This window comes from Protopterus annectens, chromosome 5.part1, assembly GCF_019279795.1.
Source record: "Protopterus annectens isolate FY-2018-M chromosome 5.part1, PAN1.0, whole genome shotgun sequence".
NCBI classification, from domain to species: domain Eukaryota; kingdom Metazoa; phylum Chordata; order Ceratodontiformes; family Protopteridae; genus Protopterus; species Protopterus annectens.
Genome location: NC_056736.1, coordinates 625,718,395 through 625,741,548, shown reverse-complemented (window position 1 = coordinate 625,741,548; position 23,154 = coordinate 625,718,395). Strand labels below are relative to the sequence as shown.

At 40.2% G+C, this 23,154-nt stretch overlaps 1 protein-coding gene across 1 annotated transcript in view; it reads left to right on the top strand.

Annotated features, from left to right (window-relative positions):
* LOC122803568 (WD repeat-containing protein 49-like) overlaps nucleotides 1–23,154 on the top strand; it is a 1,120,011-nt gene that overhangs the window by 736,409 nt on the left and 360,448 nt on the right. The window contains exon 20 of the mRNA XM_044073240.1: nucleotides 17,725–17,770. Within this exon, the coding sequence (XP_043929175.1) occupies nucleotides 17,725–17,770 (46 nt within the window). The remainder of the gene's footprint in view (nucleotides 1–17,724; nucleotides 17,771–23,154) is intronic.

Genomic DNA, 23,154 nt, shown 5'->3' with positions numbered 1-23,154 from the left:
ATAACATAAAAGGTGATGTACACTCTAATTCAATAAATATTGTTGATACATGAAAAGGCTTAAAAGATTTAAAGAAGACATGCAATAACATCACCTGGTGATAAAATTTAGCATTACAAACAAAAAACTACTAAACCTAATAGGACAAAGACATGTGAAAGTTAAAACATAGTCAATGTGTTAAAATAATGTTCAATGTAAAAAAATGTAAAAAATATGTGTAAAATGTAGTTCGAACCGGAATGTGTTATAATTTGGCCGACCTAAGTTTCAAAACTGGTTTAAGGGAAATCAGATCATTAATGCCTGGATATTTATTTGCTTCTAGTATCATCTGCCAATATAGTTCTCTGTATTCAACTAACGTTTCCCACATTCCACCTCTAGGGTCAGTGGGCACCACTTCCAGTACAAAGAACTCAAAAATAGCTTCCTTACAGGTTTGTGTGTGTTTGAAAAGTGAGTTAGTTTCTCGGGAAGTTTTTATGTCATAAAAGTGTTCATAAATCCTCTGTTTAATCTTCCTCTCACTTTTCCCAATGTAGAACGCATCACATTTTGTACATAGAGCAATATAAATAATACCATTGGTGTTACAGTTGACAAAAGATTTAACTGTCAAAGTTTTATTCCTGGCTTTCAGATAGATATATTCTCCTGTTTTTAAATACCTACAGTAATTACAAGCCCCACATTTAAAAACTCCGTGTTTCTTTTTCTTGTTTTTCTCAAAAAACTTGTTGTTAGAACCTTTTTCCAAAAGACATTTAATGGTTTTACCCTTCTTATAAATGTATTTAATTTCTTGATCAAAAATATTACTTAAGTCGGAGACCTTTGCAAAGTTTTTCCACTCTTTATCAATAATTTTCCTAACAAGACCAGCCTGACCGTCGTAAATAGTGGAAATGCCTGTACAAAATTCACTATTGGTAGTAACATCGGCACTGGGACAGTAATCTCCTGTGTGGATTTACCCAAAATCGGGGCAAATCTGTCTGTCCTGCCCTGACAAACTACCTGACGTATCTCATCAAACATTGTCTCAGGGTACCCTCTTTCTAGGAACATAGTTCTCAGAGTACTACACTCTTCCATGAAAGCGCTGTCATCAGAGGTCATTCTACAAATTCTGACCATCTGTCCTTTCAGAACACTTTTCTTTTGATGTAAGGGGTGAGAACTAGTGTAGTGTAAGTATGTGTTTGAGAAGGTGTTTTTCCTATGTACCCGAAAGCGAAATTCATCTCTAATTTCGTAATGTTGACATCCAAATAGTTAACCTCATGTTCATTAAAGGTCTTGGTAAATTTGAGAAAATTTGTGGATTTATTGATGTAATCCACAAATAAATCAAACTCTTCGTTGGTGCCTTTCCACAAAAAACATAAGTCGTCAAGGAATCTACAGAACAGTGTCCATTTGTTACTGTACACTGAAGTTAAAATGAATTTGTTTTCCCAAAATGCCATAATGATGTTGGCATAGGTAGGTGCACAATGTGCTCCCATTGCCACGCCCCTGACCTGTCTGTAGTATTCTCCTTCAAAAAATAGGAAGTTGTTCTTCAAAACAACTTCCATGAGAACAAGTATAGTTCTAAAGTCATTGTGGGAAATGTCTTTACATGTAACCAACATCTCCTCAAACCACATTAATCCTAGTTCATGTGGAATAGATGTGAACAAATCCACCACGTCACAGGTCCCAAAACCTTTTGTGTCACTATGCATAGAATGGTCTATTTTTCTCAAAAAATCCCAAGAATCTTTCAATATAATAGGGTTTTCATTGACCAACTTTTTAATCTTCACGTCTATGTATTTTGCCAATGGTGCTGTTATTGAACCTTCAGAGGAAACAATAACTCCGAGTGGAGGGTCGTTGATGTTCTTATGTACTTTCGGAATGCCAAAAACCGATGGTATTTTAGGTTTTTCTACTGAAAGGTATTTGTAGGTCTTGAAATCTATAGGCCCTTCAAGTAATAAATCATTCAATAGGTAGTTAATTTTGTTGTGTGCAATGTTAATTTCATTTTTGGAAATCCTTATATATTTGTCTGTGTCATTCAGTATCTCAAACATCTTACTCTCGTATAAAATGTGGTCCATCAGTACAACCCCCCCACCCTTGTCAGGTTTCATAACTCTAACATCACAGTTGTTACTCAAATTCTCAAGGATTTCTTCTTCTTCCTTGTTCAAATTAGAGCATACAGTGTGCCTCTGAAGTGAACTTCTTAATTCATTTTCCACCAAGCTCAAAATTTTTCAACTGTGGATGCAGGGAGGATTAAACGTACTTTTCCTTGACAAATTGTCAGTAGGGGTGTTGCAAAGCTTACCTTTAAAAAGATCTCTAGATTTTTCTTTCTTGTAAATAGTTTGATATCTACTAAAAGTTTAAAAATGTCCATCCTTTTTTGTGGTATAAAACCAAAGCCTTTACAAAATAAATCAAAAAATGTTTTTGTTAGTGCAATTTTAGAGTAGTTAAAAATGTTAAAATTGTTAAAAGACCATTTACAACCATCTTTAACAATGTCATCAGTCACTACCAGTTTTCCTGTCTCGGTATGGTCGCCATCCCTCCTTGTAGTTTTTTGAGTTGTAAACCACTGGTTCTTTATGTCTTAGTCTTTCTGACCTACGTAATGTAGGAAAATCTTCAGTGTCTCTATCTAAAACATTAAGTAAAGTTTTGTCCTGCTCTTGAATGTTCTCCATGTCAATATAATCATTGTCAAAATTTCTTTTGCCCCATGGTTTAGGCTTGGGGTAATGTGTGTTACTATTGTATTCACGTACATCCTCTCTATCTTGTTATATTTCCTGTTCTGTACTTCAGTACATTTTACTTCTATGTCCTTAAACAATCTTTTGTATTTGTCCCTTTGTTCATTTATAGTGAACATTAAATCATTTACAACAGCCTTGTTAACTCTCTCAATAATAGCATACAATTTGTCCATTTCACACTCATTGTTAGTAATAATAGCCCTCATTATATTACAACCACAGTCATCAAACACTTTGATCAGGGTCTTGTAAAAATCAGTGCCTTCGTTTACATTGTTTGGGTATTTACTGACCCTTAATCCTTTAGGCACTATTTGAATTTCTAGACAGTGCTTCAAGTAAGCATTGTCTAATTCCAACATTTTGTATTTATTTAAATAATAGTGTTTAGTGCTTTTGTTTATTAGTCGCTATTAGTACCTTCCATTTTCGTGTTTTGGTTTGACAATATGGATCACTCAACGTCTGGTGTTGCGGACTGTGATGGCAAGAAAAAGGAGACAGGCGAGCTTCGGAAGCTCATTGGCCAGCTCACCCAGCTTGTGGGGCTTCTAACACCAGTCAGCCAATCTCTGGCCACCGTGGTGACGTCTTTATCCCTCCCCGGGAACCAGGAAGGGCTGAGACGTTCAGCTTCGAATGACGGAACGTCTAGACTTTTGGTCAACGCCGACAATGCTAACAACGTGGAGCACATTTCTTTTGAAGAGAACGAACCTTCTTTCCTTAATGACTGTGTGGGTTTTCCTAACATTAGTTTTGACAACGCACAGACTGCGCGGGTTGTGGAAACAACACGGACTAGATCTACACAACCTGATTCTCGTCCCCCTACAAGTAACCCAGGTACTGAGAGATTATTCAATGACATTTTTAAAGTTAAATTTAACTTTAGTGACAAAAGGACAAACAAGCCTATTGGCAGCTACTCGCAAAAGCTGGATGATTTACACTATTATTTAAATAAATACAAAATGTTGGAATTAGACAATGCTTACTTGAAGCACTGTCTAGAAATTCAAATAGTGCCTAAAGGATTAAGGGTCAGTAAATACCCAAACAATGTAAACGAAGGCACTGATTTTTACAAGACCCTGATCAAAGTGTTTGATGACTGTGGTTGTAATATAATGAGGGCTATTATTACTAACAATGAGTGTGAAATGGACAAATTGTATGCTATTATTGAGAGAGTTAACAAGGCTGTTGTAAATGATTTAATGTTCACTATAAATGAACAAAGGGACAAATACAAAAGATTGTTTAAGGACATAGAAGTAAAATGTACTGAAGTACAGTACAGGAAATATAACAAGATAGAGAGGGATGTACGTGAATACAATAGTAACACACATTACCCCAAGCCTAAACCATGGGGCAAAAGAAATTTTGACAATGATTATATTGACATGGAGAACATTCAAGAGCAGGACAAAACTTTACTTAATGTTTTAGATAGAGACACTGAAGATTTTCCTACATTACGTAGGTCAGAAAGACTAAGACATAAAGAACCAGTGGTTTACAGCTCAAAAACCTACAAGGGGAGGGGATGCCGACCCCCCATACCGAGACAGGAAAACTGGTAGTGACTGATGACATTGTTAAAGATGGTTGTAAATGGTCTTTTAACAATTTTAACATTTTTAACTACTCTAAAATTGCACTAACAAAAACATTTTTTGATTTATTTTGTAAAGGCTTTGGTTTTATACCACAAAAAAGGACGGACATTTTTAAACTTTTAGTAGATATCAAACTATTTACAAGAAAGAAAAATCTAGAGATCTTTTTTAAAGGTAAGCTTTGCAACACCCCTACTGACAATTTGTCAAGGAAAAGTACGTTTAATCCTCCCCTGCATCCACAGTTGAAAAATTTTGAGCTTGTGGTGGAAAATGAATTAAGAAGTTCACTTCGTAGGCACACTGTGCGTTCTAATTTGAACAAGGAAGAAGAAGAAATCCTTGAGAATTTGAGTAACAACTGTGATGTTAGAGTTATGAAACCTGACAAGGGTGGGGGGGTTGTACTGATGGACCACATTTTATACGAGAGTAAGATGTTTGAGATATTGAATGACACAGACAAATATATAAGGATTTCCAAAAATGAAATTAACATTGCACACAACAAAATTAACTACCTATTGAATGATTTATTACTTGAAGGGTCTATAGATTTCAAGACCTACAAATACCTTTCAGTAGAAAAACCTAAAATACCATCGGTTTTTGGCATTCCGAAAGTACATAAGAACATCAACGACCCTCCACTCAGAGTTATTGTTTCCTCTGAAGGTTCAATAACAGCACCATTGGCAAAATACATAGACGTGAAGATTAAAAAGTTGGTCAATGAAAACCCTATTATATTGAAAGATTCTTGGGATTTTTTGAGAAAAATAGACCATTCTATGCATAGTGACACAAAAGGTTTTGGGACCTGTGACGTGGTGGATTTGTACACATCTATTCCACGTGAACTAGGATTAATGTGGTTTGAGGAGATGTTGATTACATGTAAAGACATTTCCCACAAAGACTTTAGAACTATACTTGTTCTCATGGAAGTTGTTTTGAAGAACAACTTCCTATTTTTTGAAGGAGAATACTACAGACAGGTCAGGGGCGTGGCAATGGGAGCACATTGTGCACCTACCTACGCCAACATCATTATGGCATTTTGGGAAAACAAATTCATTTTAACTTCAGTGTACAGTAACAAATGGACACTGTACTGTAGATTCCTTGACAACTTATGTTTTTTGTGGAAAGGCACCAACGAAGAGTTTGATTTATTTGTGGATTACATTAATAAATCCACAAATTTTCTCAAATTTACCAAGACCTTTAATGAACATGAGGTTAACTATTTGGATGTCAACATTACGAAATTAGAGATGAATTTCGCTTCTAGAGTACATAGGAAAAACACCTTCTCAAACACATACTTACACTACACTAGTTCTCACCCCTTACATCAAAAGAAAAGTGTTTTGAAAGGACAGATGGTCAGAATTTGTAGAATGACCTCTGATGACAGCGCTTTCATGGAAGAGTGTAGTACTCTGAGAACTATGTTCCTAGAAAGAGGGTACCCTGAGACAATGTTTGATGAGATACGTCAGGTAGTTTGTCAGGGCAGGACAGACAGATTTGCCCCGATTTGGGGTAAATCCACACAGGAGATTACTGTCCCCAGTGCCGATGTTACTACCAATAGTGAATTTTGTACAGGCATTTCCACTATTTACGACGGTCAGGCTGGTCTTGTTAGGAAAATTATTGATAAAGAGTGGAAAAACTTTGCAAAGGTCTCCGACTTAAGCAATATTTTTGATCAAGAAATTAAATACATTTATAAGAAGGGTAAAACCATTAAATGTCTTTTGGAAAGAGGTTCTAACAACAAGTTTTTTGAGAAAAACAAGAAAAAGAAACACGGAGTTTTTAAATGTGGGGCTTGTAATTACTGTAGGTATTTAAAAACAGGAGAATCAATCTATCTGAAAGCCAGGAATAAAACTTTGACAGTTAAATCTTTTGTCAACTGTAACACCAATGGTATTATTTATATTGCTCTATTTACAAAATGTGATGCGTTCTACATTGGGAAAAGTGAGAGGAAGATTAAACAGAGGATTTATGAACACTTTTATGACATAAAAACTTCCCGAGAAACTAACTCACTTTTCAAACACACACAAACCTGTAAGGAAGCTATTTTTGAGTTCTTTGTACTGGAAGTGGTGCCCACTGACCCTAGAGGTGGAATGTGGGAAACGTTAGTTGAATACAGAGAACTATATTGGCAGATGATACTAGAAGCAAATAAATATCCAGGCATTAATGATCTGATTTCCCTTAAACCAGTTTTGAAACTTAGGTCGGCCAAATTATAACACATTCCGGTTCGAACTGGGCAGTTGAATTTTATACATTTTACACATATTTTTTACATTTTTTTACATTGAACATTATTTTAACACATTGACTATGTTTTAACTTTCACATGTCTTTGTCCTATTAGGTTTAGTAGTTTTTTGTTTGTAATGCTAAATTTTATCACCAGATGATGTTATTGCATCTCTTCTTTAAATCTTTTAAGCCTTTTCATGTATCAACAATATTTATTGAATTAGAGTGTACATCACCTTTTTTTTATATTTAGTGTGTCCATAACCAGTATTTTAGTTCCCTATTTAGTTTAACACAGATTTGATAATGATGATTTTATTTAAATTAACACATTTTATTCAGAGTGGTTTTGCAGTTGCTATCTGTGTGGGACGTGACGTGAATGGTTTTAATTAATGTATGCAAGGATTGTATTGGTTTATTTAAACCAGGCGCATGTATTTAAATGCTATTTTGTAATTTCATACTGTTTTTATGCTGAGGAAGTTACTGACGAAACGTGGATTGACTTAGTGAACTACGTATTGGATTGTTACTGCTGCCTTACTGTATTGCTGTTCAAATAAACGCTTTCACCGACGCTGGGTACCTGGTACTTGCTTTTGTTTATTAGCAGCAAATCTGACCATGAAATTGCCTCACTATTCAATTCCTTCTTCACCACTTCTTTTGCTGAGCTGACCTAGACCTTTACCAACAATAACCCTCTACATCACCACACTCAATCTTCCTCACCCTCTTCTCCCCCTCCCCCTACCTTCGAACTCAAACCCATCTCCGCCTACCTTATAAAGAAACTACTCTCAAAACTAAAACCATGCTCTAATGCCCTCGACAACATTTCATCCTCCTTCTTAAAAATAGCCCAACGATGGAATTGCTCTCCCTATCAGCATCCTGATCAATAGATCCCTACTTGAATCCTATGTACCCAAACTATGGCACGCCGCCTATATTCTTCCACTTCACAAGGGTAGCAAAAACTGTAACGTCACAAATTTCCGCCCCATAGCCATCCTCTCCCCAATCTCCAAGCTTGAAAAATGCATCCACCTTCAGCTCTTGCCATTCCTTACCAAACACCAGCTACTCTCTCCTACCCAACACAGCTTCCGCCCAGGACACAGTACCAACTCCGCCCTTCTCTCCTTCTTACATGCTGTTAATCTAGCTCGTGACTCTGGTAAAATAGTATTCACAGTTCTGCTGGATTTATCTAAAGCTTTTGATACCATCTCCCATACCCACCTCCTAAATCATCTATCTAATCGTAATCTCTCCCACAAGACACTTTCCTGGTTCTCCAGCTATCTTTCAGACAGGTCTCAGGCTGTAAAATGGGGCCAAGGCACCTCCACTTTCCTTCCTACCCCCACTGGAGTACCCCAAGGATCCATGGTTAGCCCAGTGCTATTCAACATCTTTATTAATGACTTTCACAAAGCCATACCCAATACCAAAATTGTGCAATATGCTGATGATTCTACTTTGATCTGCAGTGCCTCTAACCTAACAGATCTCCAATTACTGACACAAACAGCCTTCTCAACCACTGAAAACTGGATGCTCCAAAATCACCTCTCACTAAATCCCAACAAATCTAAAATCCTTCTATTCTCTCCTTCAAAAACTTCCCCTGTTGACAACAACTCACTTCAAATTACCAGCCAAAACAACTCCATTATAGAGGTTGTTCCCTCCACCAAACTTCGTGGTGTCACCATTGATGAACACCTGAAATTTAACACTCACATCCCGCTAAACATTAAGAAAACCCACATAAAACTCGGCCTACTTTACAGAAACAGCTACTTCCTCTCTCCTGCCACCAGACTAATTCTTGCCATGACCTATCCCCTTCCCTCTCTACTGTATGGCACTCCTCTGCTTACTAATTTATCCTCTACTCTCTCCTCCAAACTGGAAGTATGTTACAATAAAATCTCCAGATTTGCTACCAAAACCAAATCCTCCTCCCATCATTGTACCTCCCTTCACTCATTAAACTGGCTTGAACTCCCCAACCAACTAGACTTTCTACAAATCACCACAGCCTACAGATTACTGTTCCAACCTACTAAGTGCCCTACTCTCTCCAATATTCTACAGCTATACACCCCCTATAGAACCCTTAGATCTACCCACTAAAACCTAATCACCATCCCCATACCCAAGCACCCAGCTGGTCAGCTTCTGCTATCCTTCTCCTTAGCTAAAAAATGGAATTCTCTCCCCTGTTCACTGAGGACCTGTGACAACCTTGAAAACTTTAAAACTCTACTTCATTTTTATCTTTATTCAAACAGGAAATGCAACTGTACTCTTCACCCCATACCTGTCAAGCTCTCCTCCGCTTATACTCCTGGCTAACCTTCATACCAAGCTAATCTCACTCACAAATGTGGATTGTATAAATAACTAAACTGTAATATGTAGCCACCATGCTATATGCCTGTCTTTCTCGCCTAAACAAAATTGTAATTATTTGTTTTCTTTTTCTGAATGCTACCTGTTGTTTATAATGCAAAGATTATTTGCAATTAATTCATGTAACTAAACTATGTATTGTGGAGCTTTTCTCCCTGGGCCTCCACTGAAAACAGGCTCCCCAAGCCCAGTGGATCTCCCCAGTCATCAAACTGGAATAAATAAATCATCATCATCATCATCTTCTTTTGGCTGTTCCCATTAGGGGTCGCCACAGCAGATCACCTGTTTCCATTTCTTCCTGTCCTCTGCATCTTGCTCTGTCACACCAACCACCTGCATGTCCTCTCTCACCACATCCATAAACCTTATCTTAGGCCTTCCTCTTTTCCTGTTACCTTTTAGCTTCATCCTTAGCATCTTTTTCCCAATATACTCAGCATCCCTCCTCAGCACATGTCCAAACCAACGTAATCGTGCCTCTCTGGCTTTGTCTCCAAACCTTCCAACCTGGGCTGACCCTCTAATATACTTATTCCTAATCCTGTCCACCCTCGTCACACCCAGTGCAAATCTTAACATCTTTAATTCTGCCACATCCAGCTCAGACTCCTGCCTTTTTCCCAATGCTACTGTCTCCAACCCATATAACATAGCTGCTCTCACTACCCTCTTGTAGACCTTCCCTTTCACTCTTACAGGTACTCTTCTGTCACAAATCACTCCTGACACACTTCTCCACCCACTCCATCCTGCCTGTACTCTCTTCTTCACCTCTCTTCCACACTCACCGTTACTCTGAACTATTGACCCCAAGTATTTAAACTCATCCACCTTCGCTACCTCTACTCCTTGCATCCTCACCATTCCTCTATTCTCCCTCTCATTCACACACATATATTCTGTCTTAGTTCTGTTGACCTTCATTCCTCTTCTCTCTAGAGCATATCTCCATCTCTCCAGGGTCTCCTCCACCTGTTCCCTACTCTCACTACAGATCACAATGTCATCTGCAAACATCATAGTCCACGGGGACTCCTGTCTGATCTCGTCTGTCAACCTGTCCATCACCATTGCAAATAAGAAAGGGCTCAGAGCTGATCCTTGATGTAACCCCACCTCCACCTTAAACACATCCGTCACTCGCACCGCAGACCTCACCGCTGTCACACTACCCTCGTACATATCCTGTACCACTCTTACATACTTTTCTGACACTCCTGACTTCCTCATAAAATACCACAACTCCTCTCTATGCACCCTGTCATATGCTTTCTCTAAGTCTACAAAAACACAATGCAACTCCTTCCGACATTCTCTGTACTTCTCCATCAACACTCTCAGAGCAAAGATCGCATCTGTAGTGCTCTTTCCTGGCATGAAACCATACTGCTAATCACTAATCATCACTGGAATAATCAAACTGGAATAAATAAATAAATACAGAAAACTGCGGTCCACCTGTCAGCAAACAGGAATTTGATGGTGCTGAATGAATGCAGATGAAGCAAGTGTGTGCTTTACAAGCATGTAAAGAGTTTTCCAGGTATTAGTTTTACCATTTTTTGCAAGAGGAACTGGTATGGTGACAGCTCCAAGGACCAAAATGCACATGTATGTAAGCAGTAATAATCCCAAAACATTTTTCTTTTATTGATTGAGCTGATGGTATGTTTCAGATCAGTATCTTGTAAATCTATTGCCTAGGACAGTTCTCCTGACTGCTCCCCTCAACCCTAAGTTAAAGGGGGGGTCTTCGTGCTCTACTGTAGCAAACAGTTGTTAGTATTCACAATAGTGAATGCATTATTGGCCTTTATTTATGAAGGCACAATATTCTCACACATTCGTAAATGAGTGATGGTTCTGTAGTCATGCTTCATCGACACCTGCCTATTGCGTTCCCTAACAACCTGTGCCCAGAGCAGCCATCCCCTCCACCACACTCTAGTTAGTGTTGCCTTTATGTAATCTGGATTTCTAAGATAATTTTTATGTATGTTATTTTTTTTATTATTTTAATATCTATTTCATTATCACATTCAGCACATTTGGTCCTTTAATAGTTATTTTTTAAACATTGTGACTGGATGTTTACAATTCTTTTTATTGCACATTTGGTACTTTTTACTAGTTATTTTTTAAAAATTGTTTCAGCTGGTGTGCACACCTGCAGGGGGTCCCTCCCACCCCAGGCAACTATAGCTTTGTCTCTCGCCAGGTGGTGCATCTAACAATATACTTGCTGTAGCTTGTCCCAAATAAATCTGCCTTCCCAATGGAATTCCTGTAAAGTAAGGCTAGTACCATTTACTTGGTGTATTTTGTCCCCAAATAGATTTGTCTTCCTTTGTGGATTTACTTACACACCAAAGCCATAAATGTAGTGTTTCTGCAACTATCTGTTTACACTCCTACCTTTCTGCCTCTACCCTTTCCTTGCTTTCACTTACCTTACAGCTCCAGGGTTTCCACTTCTCATGCTGATTGTTTTTCTTTGCACACTTCTCTGAGAGGGGCCAGCCCACTCCGTTCACCCTCACTATGCTTGGGCTCACTCCACTCCCCTACCCTTCCCCATTCCCACATATCCCTGAATAACCTAGATTTATACAAACACTAATCACTTCCCCAACTTCCCCCAATTAGCAATCACCCTCCGTCCGCCAGTCACACCTCAATTAAGCAATACACTATTTGTAACACTACTCCCTCCCCTCACACAACTTAATTGCAGCTGTCCTTAATCACTCTACTCCCACCGCACTACACCAACACCCCTCTGTCCCTACATCTTCTTTATCACACCATCCAGCTAACCTAACATTCCAAAACAAAGAATACTCACCATGCTCTTTCTCCTGCCCACACTCTAAAACCTACTGCTATCTGCATATTATCTAATATCCTACACTCACCTACAGATACATGACCATAGCCCCATACTATAATACACTAATACCGTCCACTCCTCACTCTCCTACCTTGCCATCTCCTCCCAACTCTACAATCACACATCTATTGCATACTTCCATTTCAGACATGTAGTTGTCAGCAATACCACGAACCACTTCAGCAAACACCTTCACATACTCTCCAAACTGTCACACAAACATGCATGTATATTATCACAGATTCTCCATAGTGGTGATATACACCCCAGTCCTGGGCCACATACTACATAACATACTATCATGACTACCACCCCATCCCTTCCTCACATTAAAACTTCAGACTGTCTCATTCTTAACATGAACTTTAGAAGCCCAGTTAACAAACTCACAGACTTTCATGCAGTCATTGCACAATACTCACCCGACATTCTTATAGCAACAGAAACTTGGCTACAACCCCATATAAGAGACCCAGACATACTCCCACAAGGTTATAGCATACACAGGTTAGACATGATCAGGAAGAAGGGAGGTAGGGTTGCAAACTTCTACAAAGATAACCTAAGCATAGACTACCTACCCATCAAATACCCTTATGATAACAACTTTGAAGTCCTAGTAACATGGCTCAGAATCAACTCAAAGAAAAGTATTACCATAATAGCCACTTACATACCTCCCAACAATACTCCCATTGCCATTGAGGAACTCATAGCCTGGACAGCCTCAACCTACACTCATGAAACCATTATCACAAGTGACTTCAACTTAGACTGGAACACTTGCACTGGTGATAATCTCTTCACCTTCATAAATCTACATGGTTTCTCCCAAATTATCCAGTTTCCCACTTGAATAGATAAATATAGCAAAAGAGAGTCTATCGTAGACTGGTCACGTTCTAAACAGTGCCACGCACAACTATCTCTCCGGATGCCTTCCAGATAATTTAAGTGACTATAGACCTACCAACTTAATCAGTCATCAGCTCAACCCACCCAAAACCATAGTTGACAAAGTCATACAAAATACCAAAAACTTCTCCAATGAAGCATTCTTAGACGTGCTCAATAAATGTAACTGAACACCACTCTATCATCTCCAACCCGACCAGGCTGTAACATACTTCAGTGGCACATTTCTAGCTATTCTAAATAACTTAGCACCAACTCATACATGTCATGTTAAAAATAAGAGATTGCCAAGGATATAAAAAAAAACATTAGACTTCAAAAACTAAGGGACAAAACCTGGTTTCAATACCAGAAAACAAAAGACAATAAAACTCTTTTGGCATACCAGCAGCTCCGCAATCAAACAAAAAAAAAAAACTCAAACTAGACAAAAAAAAAACATATTATACATCTATGCAAAACAAATATGAAAGCAATCCCAAAAAGTTCTGGCAGGCTATTAACTGGCTCCTCCACCCAGGTAAAGCCAGAACCCCAGAACCAACAACCAATAATCAAAGCATGAGTATTGCCTCACAAATCAACACCTACTTTATAAACACCATCCGCTCCTTAGTTACAGGAAACAGTTCCACCCCACTGTCTCTTCCACCTAATGTGGAAGCTAATAACAACTCTTTTGACCTCAAACATGTCCCAACTAACACCATAAGAATGATGCTGATAAAACTGTAACTTCTTCCTTAGCAGCTGACCAACTCCCCAATGAGTACCTCATACTTTCAGCTGATGCCATAGCTCTGCCTGTCTCCATTCTGGTAAATAGGTCTATAGCAGAACAATATGTCCCAAAATTATGGAAAATTTCCTATATCACCCCTCTACATAAAGGAGGATCATCAACAGAATTAAACAATTACAGACCCAAAGCCATCCTTTCCCTGTGTCAAAATTCTGGAAAAATGTATACACTCTAAATTACTACAATACCTGCTATCTCACAACCTTATCTCTCCCTCCCAACACAGTTTAAGGCTGAAACACAGCACCATCACAGCCCTAATTAATTTCTCTAACACCATCAACCAGCTGAGGAATTCAAACCAGCAAGTAGCATCAATCTTCCTACACATGTCAAAAGCATTCAGCACTGTTTCACATCAGAAACTCCTTAGTACTCTTGTCTCACTAAACCTATCAAAGACTTCCCTCTCCTGGTTCCTAAGCTATCTTTCTGACAGACAACAAGCAGTATGATGAAAATCCGAACTTTCACCACTTCTGCCCGTCTCAGTTGGAGTCCCCCAAGGATCCATAGTAGGATGCCTTCTTTTCACCATCTTCTCTAATGATTTAGCCTCAGCCACAGCACATGCTAAAGTAATCCAGTATGTGGACGAATCAGGTTTAATCTGCTCAACAGATACCTTACCAGACCTCCAAATATTAGCCAGACAAGCTTTTAATGATATTGAAACATATCTAAGTAAATCACAACTAATCCTCAAACCCCAAAAGGCACAGTTAATGCTATTTACCAGTAGGAATCAATCACTTACCACCCTCCTTTCACCATTCTCTCAGCAAACAACACAGTCATCCAGTCAGTTGAGCATACAAAACTCCTTGGCATGACTATCGATGACAAACTCAGATATGACCAGCACATAGCCATCACAATTAAGAAAATTCACATCAAACTTGGCTCCCTGTACAGAAGCAAGTCATTCCTCACTGACAATATCAGACTAGCTATATCCAGAACCTTCCTCCGCTGTACACTCCTTTATGCTCTCCCCCTCTTTAACAACTTAAAGAAATCAGACTTAACCAAACAGGAAACTTGCTACAACAAAATAATCCACTTCACAGCCAACCTTCCCCACTAAACCCACCATTGTATTGCTCTACATAAATTAAATTGGCTCAACCTACCTACCCTCTCCATCCCTACCAACTTAAATTCATACACAATATTATCTTCCATCCTGACAATTGCCCATCTCTCAAGGAATTTGCTGTTCCCTACTCATGCCCACAAAGTCTAAGATCTGCAGACAGAAACTTTTGCACAGTAAACAAAGCTAACAACACTCATGGTGAAGCCCTATTCTCAACTCAAATAGCCACATTATGGAACTCTGTACCCCACACCCTCCAAATCACACCTGAATCTACCAATTTCAAACTACTACTATTTGAACACCTATCTAACAACTGGCATTGCTCCTGCACCATACCTGACTGACAAGATATCTATAACTCTCTCATCACACTGTTCACTCCTTACCTCATTTTTCCCTCTTCTTAGTGTTATTACTACTAAAAAATAAAAAAAAAAAAAAACATATATATATATATATATATATATATATATATATATATATGTGTGTGTGTGTGTGTGTGTGTGTGTGTGTGTGTGTGTGTGTGTGGGCACAGAAATACCTCACAAAGAGGATTACTGGCCTCAAACAGATGCCCTATACAGACCGTCTCAAAAAACTACAGCTTTCTCCATCGCATATCGCCTACTCAGGGGCGATCTCTGCCTAACATACAAAGCTATATCAAACCCTGAGCTGTTGGATATGCTCCATTTAAAGAAATCCTAATCCCTCCGAGCTACATGCTATAGGGACCTAAACCTTGTCACCACAATAAACAGAACATGCTGGAGGGATAGATTCCTGTCCCAGAGACTTCCCATACTCTGGAACAGACTACCTATCTATGTCAAACAGAGCTCCTCATTAGCACTCTTCAAGAAAAAATGTTGATGATTGGATGGGAAATGGGAAATTCACCCCAGGGATCACTTCTGTGGCTCTGCTCGACAGGGGCACAGGAAAATAATTTTCTTGGGTGGCGAAAGCCAGGGCACATTTTTTGGCTAGGCTTATATAGGCCCTAGGGCCAATAGCCTAGTACCTACCTATGAACATGTGTGTGTGTATATATATATATATATATATATATATATATATATATATATATATCTACAGAAAATCTCATTTGTTCATAACTATTATTTAATATGTACACAGTACTAATTGTACTTTTCTCACAGTGATTTTTACTGAAATGCTTATGTGTTTTTCATTTTGAACCTGTATCTACTAGAAAACTGTATTGAATACTTCTTTGTATAGACTAACTAGGTGATGTATATTCTGCATCTTACTATATGTATACTATTGTACTATCTAATTATTGTATTTTGCTTATATTTCTGTGGAGCTTTTCTTCCTGGGCCTCTGCTGAAAATGAGCTTCTGGTCCAGTCAGACTTTCCCAGTAAATAAATAAATAAATATTTATATTTATGCATTAGCTTAGTATTTAAGTTTTAGGGAGTGGTTTTATGTATTTTGGAATGGACGTACATCTCACTGTTTTAGTCTGTCTGCTGTTAGTTTTATGTTCTTTTGCTTTATTCACTTTATTTTCCTTCCTGCTGTGGTTGACTTCATGCTTATGGAGTCTGTGGCATTGAAGTTATACTTCCAATTTCTTTGACATGTTATTTTTTTTATGTTTTATGGATAATTTTTACTGTTCCTGATCAGGTAACACACTTAAAGTTATGTTTTATTGTTTTTATTACTATAAAATGTTAATTTGTGTCAGAATCCGGAATCCTGATTGCTGGATAGTTTAATACATTTAATTTTTATGTAGATGTAGAAATTTATTTTAGTCGGGATGCATTTATGGTGAGTGGTGCTTTTTATTTATTTATTTATTCATTCATTCATTTGCTTTACTATTTTTTTTTTATATTTCTGTGTTTGATAATTTTCTTCTGCTAAATGACTATTCAGGATGGTGGTATTTTGTTTTGTGGAGCCTCTGAGAGTAGCTCAATGCTGTCTTACTATAATTTGTCTTTCTGGGAAGAATCTTGTTTTTTTAGAGGTCTTAATGCAGAGTAACCACTCTGTTATTGCTTTAGTTTCTCCGGCCATGTTAAAGTTGTAGTTTGGACATTTCTAAATATACACTCAGCACATTTTTCACATTTCAGTCTTATGGACATGAAGGTCAGCCTCTAGTTAAATTGTGATTATTGCAGAAGCATGAGCTGTAAAGAAAGAAATGGAAGTCGTCTCACTTCTTTCTGAGTCATTCATATTGTACAGCTGTATGTACACTTCTCACTGCCACCTTTTTGTTGGTGCTTTGCACTGGAATTTAGGCAAATTACTTTGTACATTGTTAGTTTATAACATCTTTCGCCCTAACCTCATGGTCTTTCTTCACCCTAACCCTTTGCATGATGCATCCTCATAAGGCAATAGAGCCTCATGGCCTTCCACACATGTGATAAGGGAGCAAAGGTCAGACTGCTTGAAATGGTAGCTGGAGACCTCCATCCTTGTGGTTGGGACAGTCATCTTTTGTAACCAAATGGTGAGTGATGCCCAATGAATACAGCTCTTCATGTCTGCTTAACTACTTTTGTCTGTCTGACCTTTCCACCAAAGAAAGGTTATGCCCAGATCTAAATTATATGATGTCACCAATGAACAGACTGTTTGCAATGGGCTGACCTGCAGCCCTGCGCACTTTATAGTATATTTCTCTAAGTGTGTGTCTCTTTTAGTGTTATGAAATGGGCTGCCCATGAGGATGAAATTCACTACTGTAGTAGAGCTTTTATGGTAAACACCAGTGAATGTTTATAACAGTTTATGTATACTGTACTGGCATATGTATAAAAATGTATCGATGGTCTTTCAGGTTAAAGTATGTTATCACTGCTTCTACAGGTACATCATGTCAGTTGGCTGGGACAGAAGAATAAATATTTATTCTGTAAGTATAGGAAATTTAAAATGCAATTTTTTTTTAATTTTGAAAACTACCTGTATTAATTCTTCATTTTCATTTTCAAATTAGTCATTGCACATTATGAACAGCTAACATAAGTGAGATACATGTGCATTCTAGCTGTTATGCATGAGACAGACATCATTTACCTAACTATGCAAAACATATAAACCACACTATATCTGTCTGCCGATTGATAACCCACCAATTTTTCCTTGTTGTTAACTTCATACACATATTCTTGGTACTTATGTATGAGCTCCGTAGCATTAAACCCAAATTTATATACCAATAATATGATAACAGGCTGTAAAACTGCCAGCTCATGTTCTCTGTAGACTAATACCCCAGTACAGAAGCCTCTGATATATTGTCCTTTACCACACTTCCATCAGGATTCCCAGTTGTAATTAACACCTGAAAAAAGCAAACATACTATGTCTCCTTACTCGCACACTGGGCAGAAAGAGAGAACCAGCCCTTTTGGGGGGTGGGGGGGGGTCACTATAACATTAAGCACCATCCCTTGTACTCCTGCAGCAGGATGTACATTAAATCCAGCATGATCGGTCTAATAACTTATTCTGTAAACTAAGGTGCTGTATACCTTCTATTGTTAGCCACTTGTATGGTTAATAACATAACTAAGTGAAACAAAACTGCTGTTTGCAGGAGGCAGTACAGCCTGATTGTTAATGCACTAGTAAACCACCCTGCACACCCAGTCTGTATGTTACATGGAAAAAACAATGAATAGGTGAAGAATGAGCTATGAGCCCTGCAGAGGGATAGGCACAGTGATGTGCACCTCTTCATTTAATAGTCAAAAACCTGCTGCCTTGACTTGTCAGAATAGTAGAAATGAAATCTGTTTAGAGAAAGGAAAAACATCCACATATAACAAAACTCTGTCCTAAAGAAAATACCTTGAGAAATCACTTTTTTCAAACCTGCCCAGTGATCAGTTCCTGTCCTTAAAGGGACAGATGAGGCTCAGTTTACTGCAATCTTTCAACTGGTAAACATATGTGGAGAACTAAAAATAACTAAATAAAACTATATGGTGGACTCAGACTTGATTCCTATAAAATGGGATTGCAGCAGGTTTCTGTATGCACACACATGCAAAATCACTCTACAGTCACACAGCAACTAACAAAACTGAAAAGCCAAAAAAGTGTGAAAGACTGCTGGTGCACAAATATAAAGTGAGATGAAATTAATGAAGACTTGGAGGTCAGGGAAGTGTTTATACATAACCAAGAATGATGAAATTCCCTCTATGTGCACACGCAAATACACATACACCCATGTGCACACACACACACACACACACACACACACACACACACACACACACACACACACACACACACACACACACACACACACACGTGCGTGCGCACACACAAAACATTTTCGTCTTTTTGCTTTTTTTTTTTGAAAACACAAATTCTTTGCTTAGTTCCCATAAAATCTAATATATGAACTAAGTCTCAATGTACAGTATACAATTGGCAAAGATACAGCACATTCACAGAGCATGGTGCATATCTCTCATCACAATGTCTATATCGCAATGTGTGCAGTTAAAGAGGCAGACAAATGTACCCAAATCTGGCAGAATAGTTGTTTTTCCACCTGTAGCATTACGAGTACTACATTTCAGATGTATTGCCTTCATAATATGTGACATGGCATACTAGAATGTACATTGCTTGGCACAGTATAGTGTAGGTGTGGAAAAATGTGCCACAATTCCTCAAGATACTGCTGCTCATCCCAAAGCTTGTGCAGCTAAGTGGAACTGGGTACCAATATAAGAAAGCATTGCATATTAAGATAAAGCTGTGTGATGTTTCAGGGTATGTAAATGAGCTGGAGAGGAACCACACTAGTGTACCTGTCCATGCAGTGGAACTGTGTAGGTGCACACAACTGCAAAGTGAAGATCATATACAAAAGCATAAGACAGTCCATAGAGTGTTCCAGTACTACAGTGATATCACAAGTTGAGAGAGTGTGCGCAAACCAAAACATCTCGATATGTCTCAATATAAAGGAGTTCTGGTATGATCTGGGATGTGCGTATTACTGCATCCCTCAGCAGAATGGTAGCATGCATTGCAGATTGCTAGGTAGTCAGATACTGTTTGATCTGCTGTTGTGTCTGTATATGTGGACTTTTTTTGCAGTTTAAAAATGAAAGAAAGGTGTGTGCATGAACATCAGAAAAGGGGAAGACCGAGCAGAAATAAGACATAAGGGCAACATATAGGAGGATGTAGGATGGGGAAGGAGGGAAATATTTTGGAGGTGTAGGCCTCCCCTTTTGGGAAAAGAGGGGTAGGAAAGTGGGATAGGATAGAATAGTGCATAGGGCAGACATATAAGCACAGGCAAACAAGGGTGGAAGTACACACAATAGGATGGAGAGATATTCGAAGGACAGAAGGTAAAATGGGTTGGCAAATGATGATGGGAGGATTGGACAATGCACAGGGTATGATTCAGAGCACAGGATGAATGAAGCAGCCATAGCCGGGGATGGGGGGGGGGTGAAAGGATATGGGTCACAGCACAGGATGAATGAAGCAGCCATAGCTGGTGATGGAGTGGTGTGTAAATGGATACAATGTCATTCCCCTCCTGGCCCAGAAGAACATTGAAGGGTGTATGGCAGGAGTGTACATTACAGGGTATGCATCCCTCACCCATGCCTGGACACACAGGGTATGCATCCCTCACCTGTGCCTGGACACGCAGGGTATGCAGCCGTCACCTATGCCTGGGTATGCACCCCTCACCTGTGCCTGGACACACAGGGTATGCAGCCATCACCTGTGCCTGGACACGCAGGGTATGCAGCCCTCACCTGTGCCTGGACACACAGGGTATGCAGCCCTCACCTGTGCCTGGACACAAAGGGTATGCAGCCCTCATCTGTGCCTGGACACAAAGGATATGCAGCCCTCACCTGTGCCTGAACACAGAGTGCATACAGCTCTCATCTGTGCCTGGACACACAGGGTTTGCAGCCCTCACCTGTGCCTGGGCACGCAGGGCATGCAGCCCTCACTTGTGCCTGGACATGCAGGGCATGCAGCCCTCACCTGTGCCTGAACACACAGGGGCATGCAGCTCTCACCTGTGCCTGGACACACAGGGTATGCAGCCATCACCCGTGCCTGAACATGCAGGGTATGCAGCCATCATCTGTGCCTGGACATGCAGGGTATGCAGCCATCACCTGTGCCTGGACACACAGGGTATGCAGCCCTCACTTGTGCCTGGACACGCATGGTATGCAGCCCTCACCTGTGCCTGGACACATAGGGAATGCAGCCCTCACCTGTGCCTGGACACACAGGGTATGCAGCTCTCACCTGTGCCTGAACACACAGTGTATGCAGCTCTCACCTGTGCCTGGACACATAGGTTATGCAGCTGTCATCTGTGCCTGGACACACAGGATACGCAGCCATCACCTGTGCCTGGACACGCATGGTATGTAGCCCTCACCTGTGCCTGGACACATAGGGAATGCAGCCCTCACCTGTGCCTGGACACACAGGGAATGCAGCTCTCACCTGTGCCTGAACACACAGTGTATGCAGCTCTCACCTGTGCCTGGACACACAGCGTATGCAGGCATCACCTGTGCCTGGACACATAGGTTATGCAACTGTCATCTGTGCCTGGACACACAGGATACGCAGCCATCACCTGTGCCTGGACATGCATGGTATGCAGCCCTCACCTGTGCCTGGACACACAGGGAATGCAGCCCTCACCTGTGCCTGGACACACAGGGCATGCAGCTCTCACCTGTGCCTGAACACACAGTGTATGCAGCTCTCACCTGTGCCTGGACACACAGGGTATGCAGGCATCACCTGTGCCTGGACACATAGGGTATGCAGCTGTCATCTGTGCCTGGACACACAGGGTACGCAGCCATCACCTTTGCCTGGACACACAGGGTATGCAGCCCTCACCTGTGCCTGGACACACAGGGTATGCAGCCCTCACATGTCACTGAACACACAGTGTATGCAGCTCTCACCTGTACCTGGACACACAGAGTATGCAGCCCTCATCTGTGGCTGGACACATAGGGTATGCAGCTGTTAACTGTGCCTGGACACACAGGGAATGCAGCCATCACCTGTGCCTGGACAAACAGGGTATGCAGCCATCACCTGTGCCTGGACACACAGGGTATGCAGCCCTCACCTGTGCCTTGACACACAGGGTATGCACCCCTCACCTGTGCCTGGATACAAAGGGTATGCAGCCCTCACCTGTGGCTGGGCACATAGTGTATACAGCCTTCAGCTGTACTTGGACACATGGGGTATGTAGCCCTGACCTGTGCCTGGACAGACAGGGTATGCAACCCTCACCTGTGCCTAGACACACAGGGTATGCATCCCTCACATGTTTCTGGACACACAGGGCATGCAGCCATCACCTGTACCTGGACATACAGTGTATGCAGCCCTCACCTGTGCCTAGACATGTACTACAGTCTGCCACCATTCTTCATGGGCAGAAAAATTCTTGGCCTCAATTGACAGGGCACCTCATAAGCAGACCTCATACTTGTTACAGTCCAGCAGTCACACACTATCCTTTTAGGGGTGATACACGTCCTAGTGCCACGAGCCAGCACAGTGGCTGCAGACCAGTCATGCTGTGGCACTGCAGCCACATTGAAGGAGATAATTGTCTGTGTGACAGAGTGACCATCACCTCAAGACTCCACCTCTGCATCAGGCCATGTTCACAGTCTATGCAACAGAGTAACCATCACCTTGAGGCTCCACTTCTGCATCAGGCCACATTTACATAGTGAAACACCCACCCCATTACAGGAAGAAATTTTGACACATTACTTGACTGTCTGACTCCTGTGGCGTGCGGTCCCCCAGTATGTACAGATATGTTATCTTGCCCCTCATCACTTGTGCATATGATGAGAACTGTCTTCCACTCTGCCCTTCCTTCTGTGTGGTAAATTTGAGAATGTCAGATGCACAGTGTGGGTAAAGGATACAGTGACCAGAACAGCCTGATATATATATATATATATATATATATATATATATATATATATATATATATATATATATCATACTTGATCTGCAATGACACTCCACTGTCACTTCATATTCATCAAGGCTCATAAGTCTGCCCTTCATCGTCACTTCAGGTGCACTGTACACATCAGCTGTTACAGTCTAGGTTGGAGTTGTGCTGCTGCCACTGTTGTTGTTCCACAACACTATCTGCAGACAGTGGAGTTAATGTACCCTTCAGTGGCTGCAGTGTGTGTGCACTCATTCTGACCATAACAGTAACCTGGA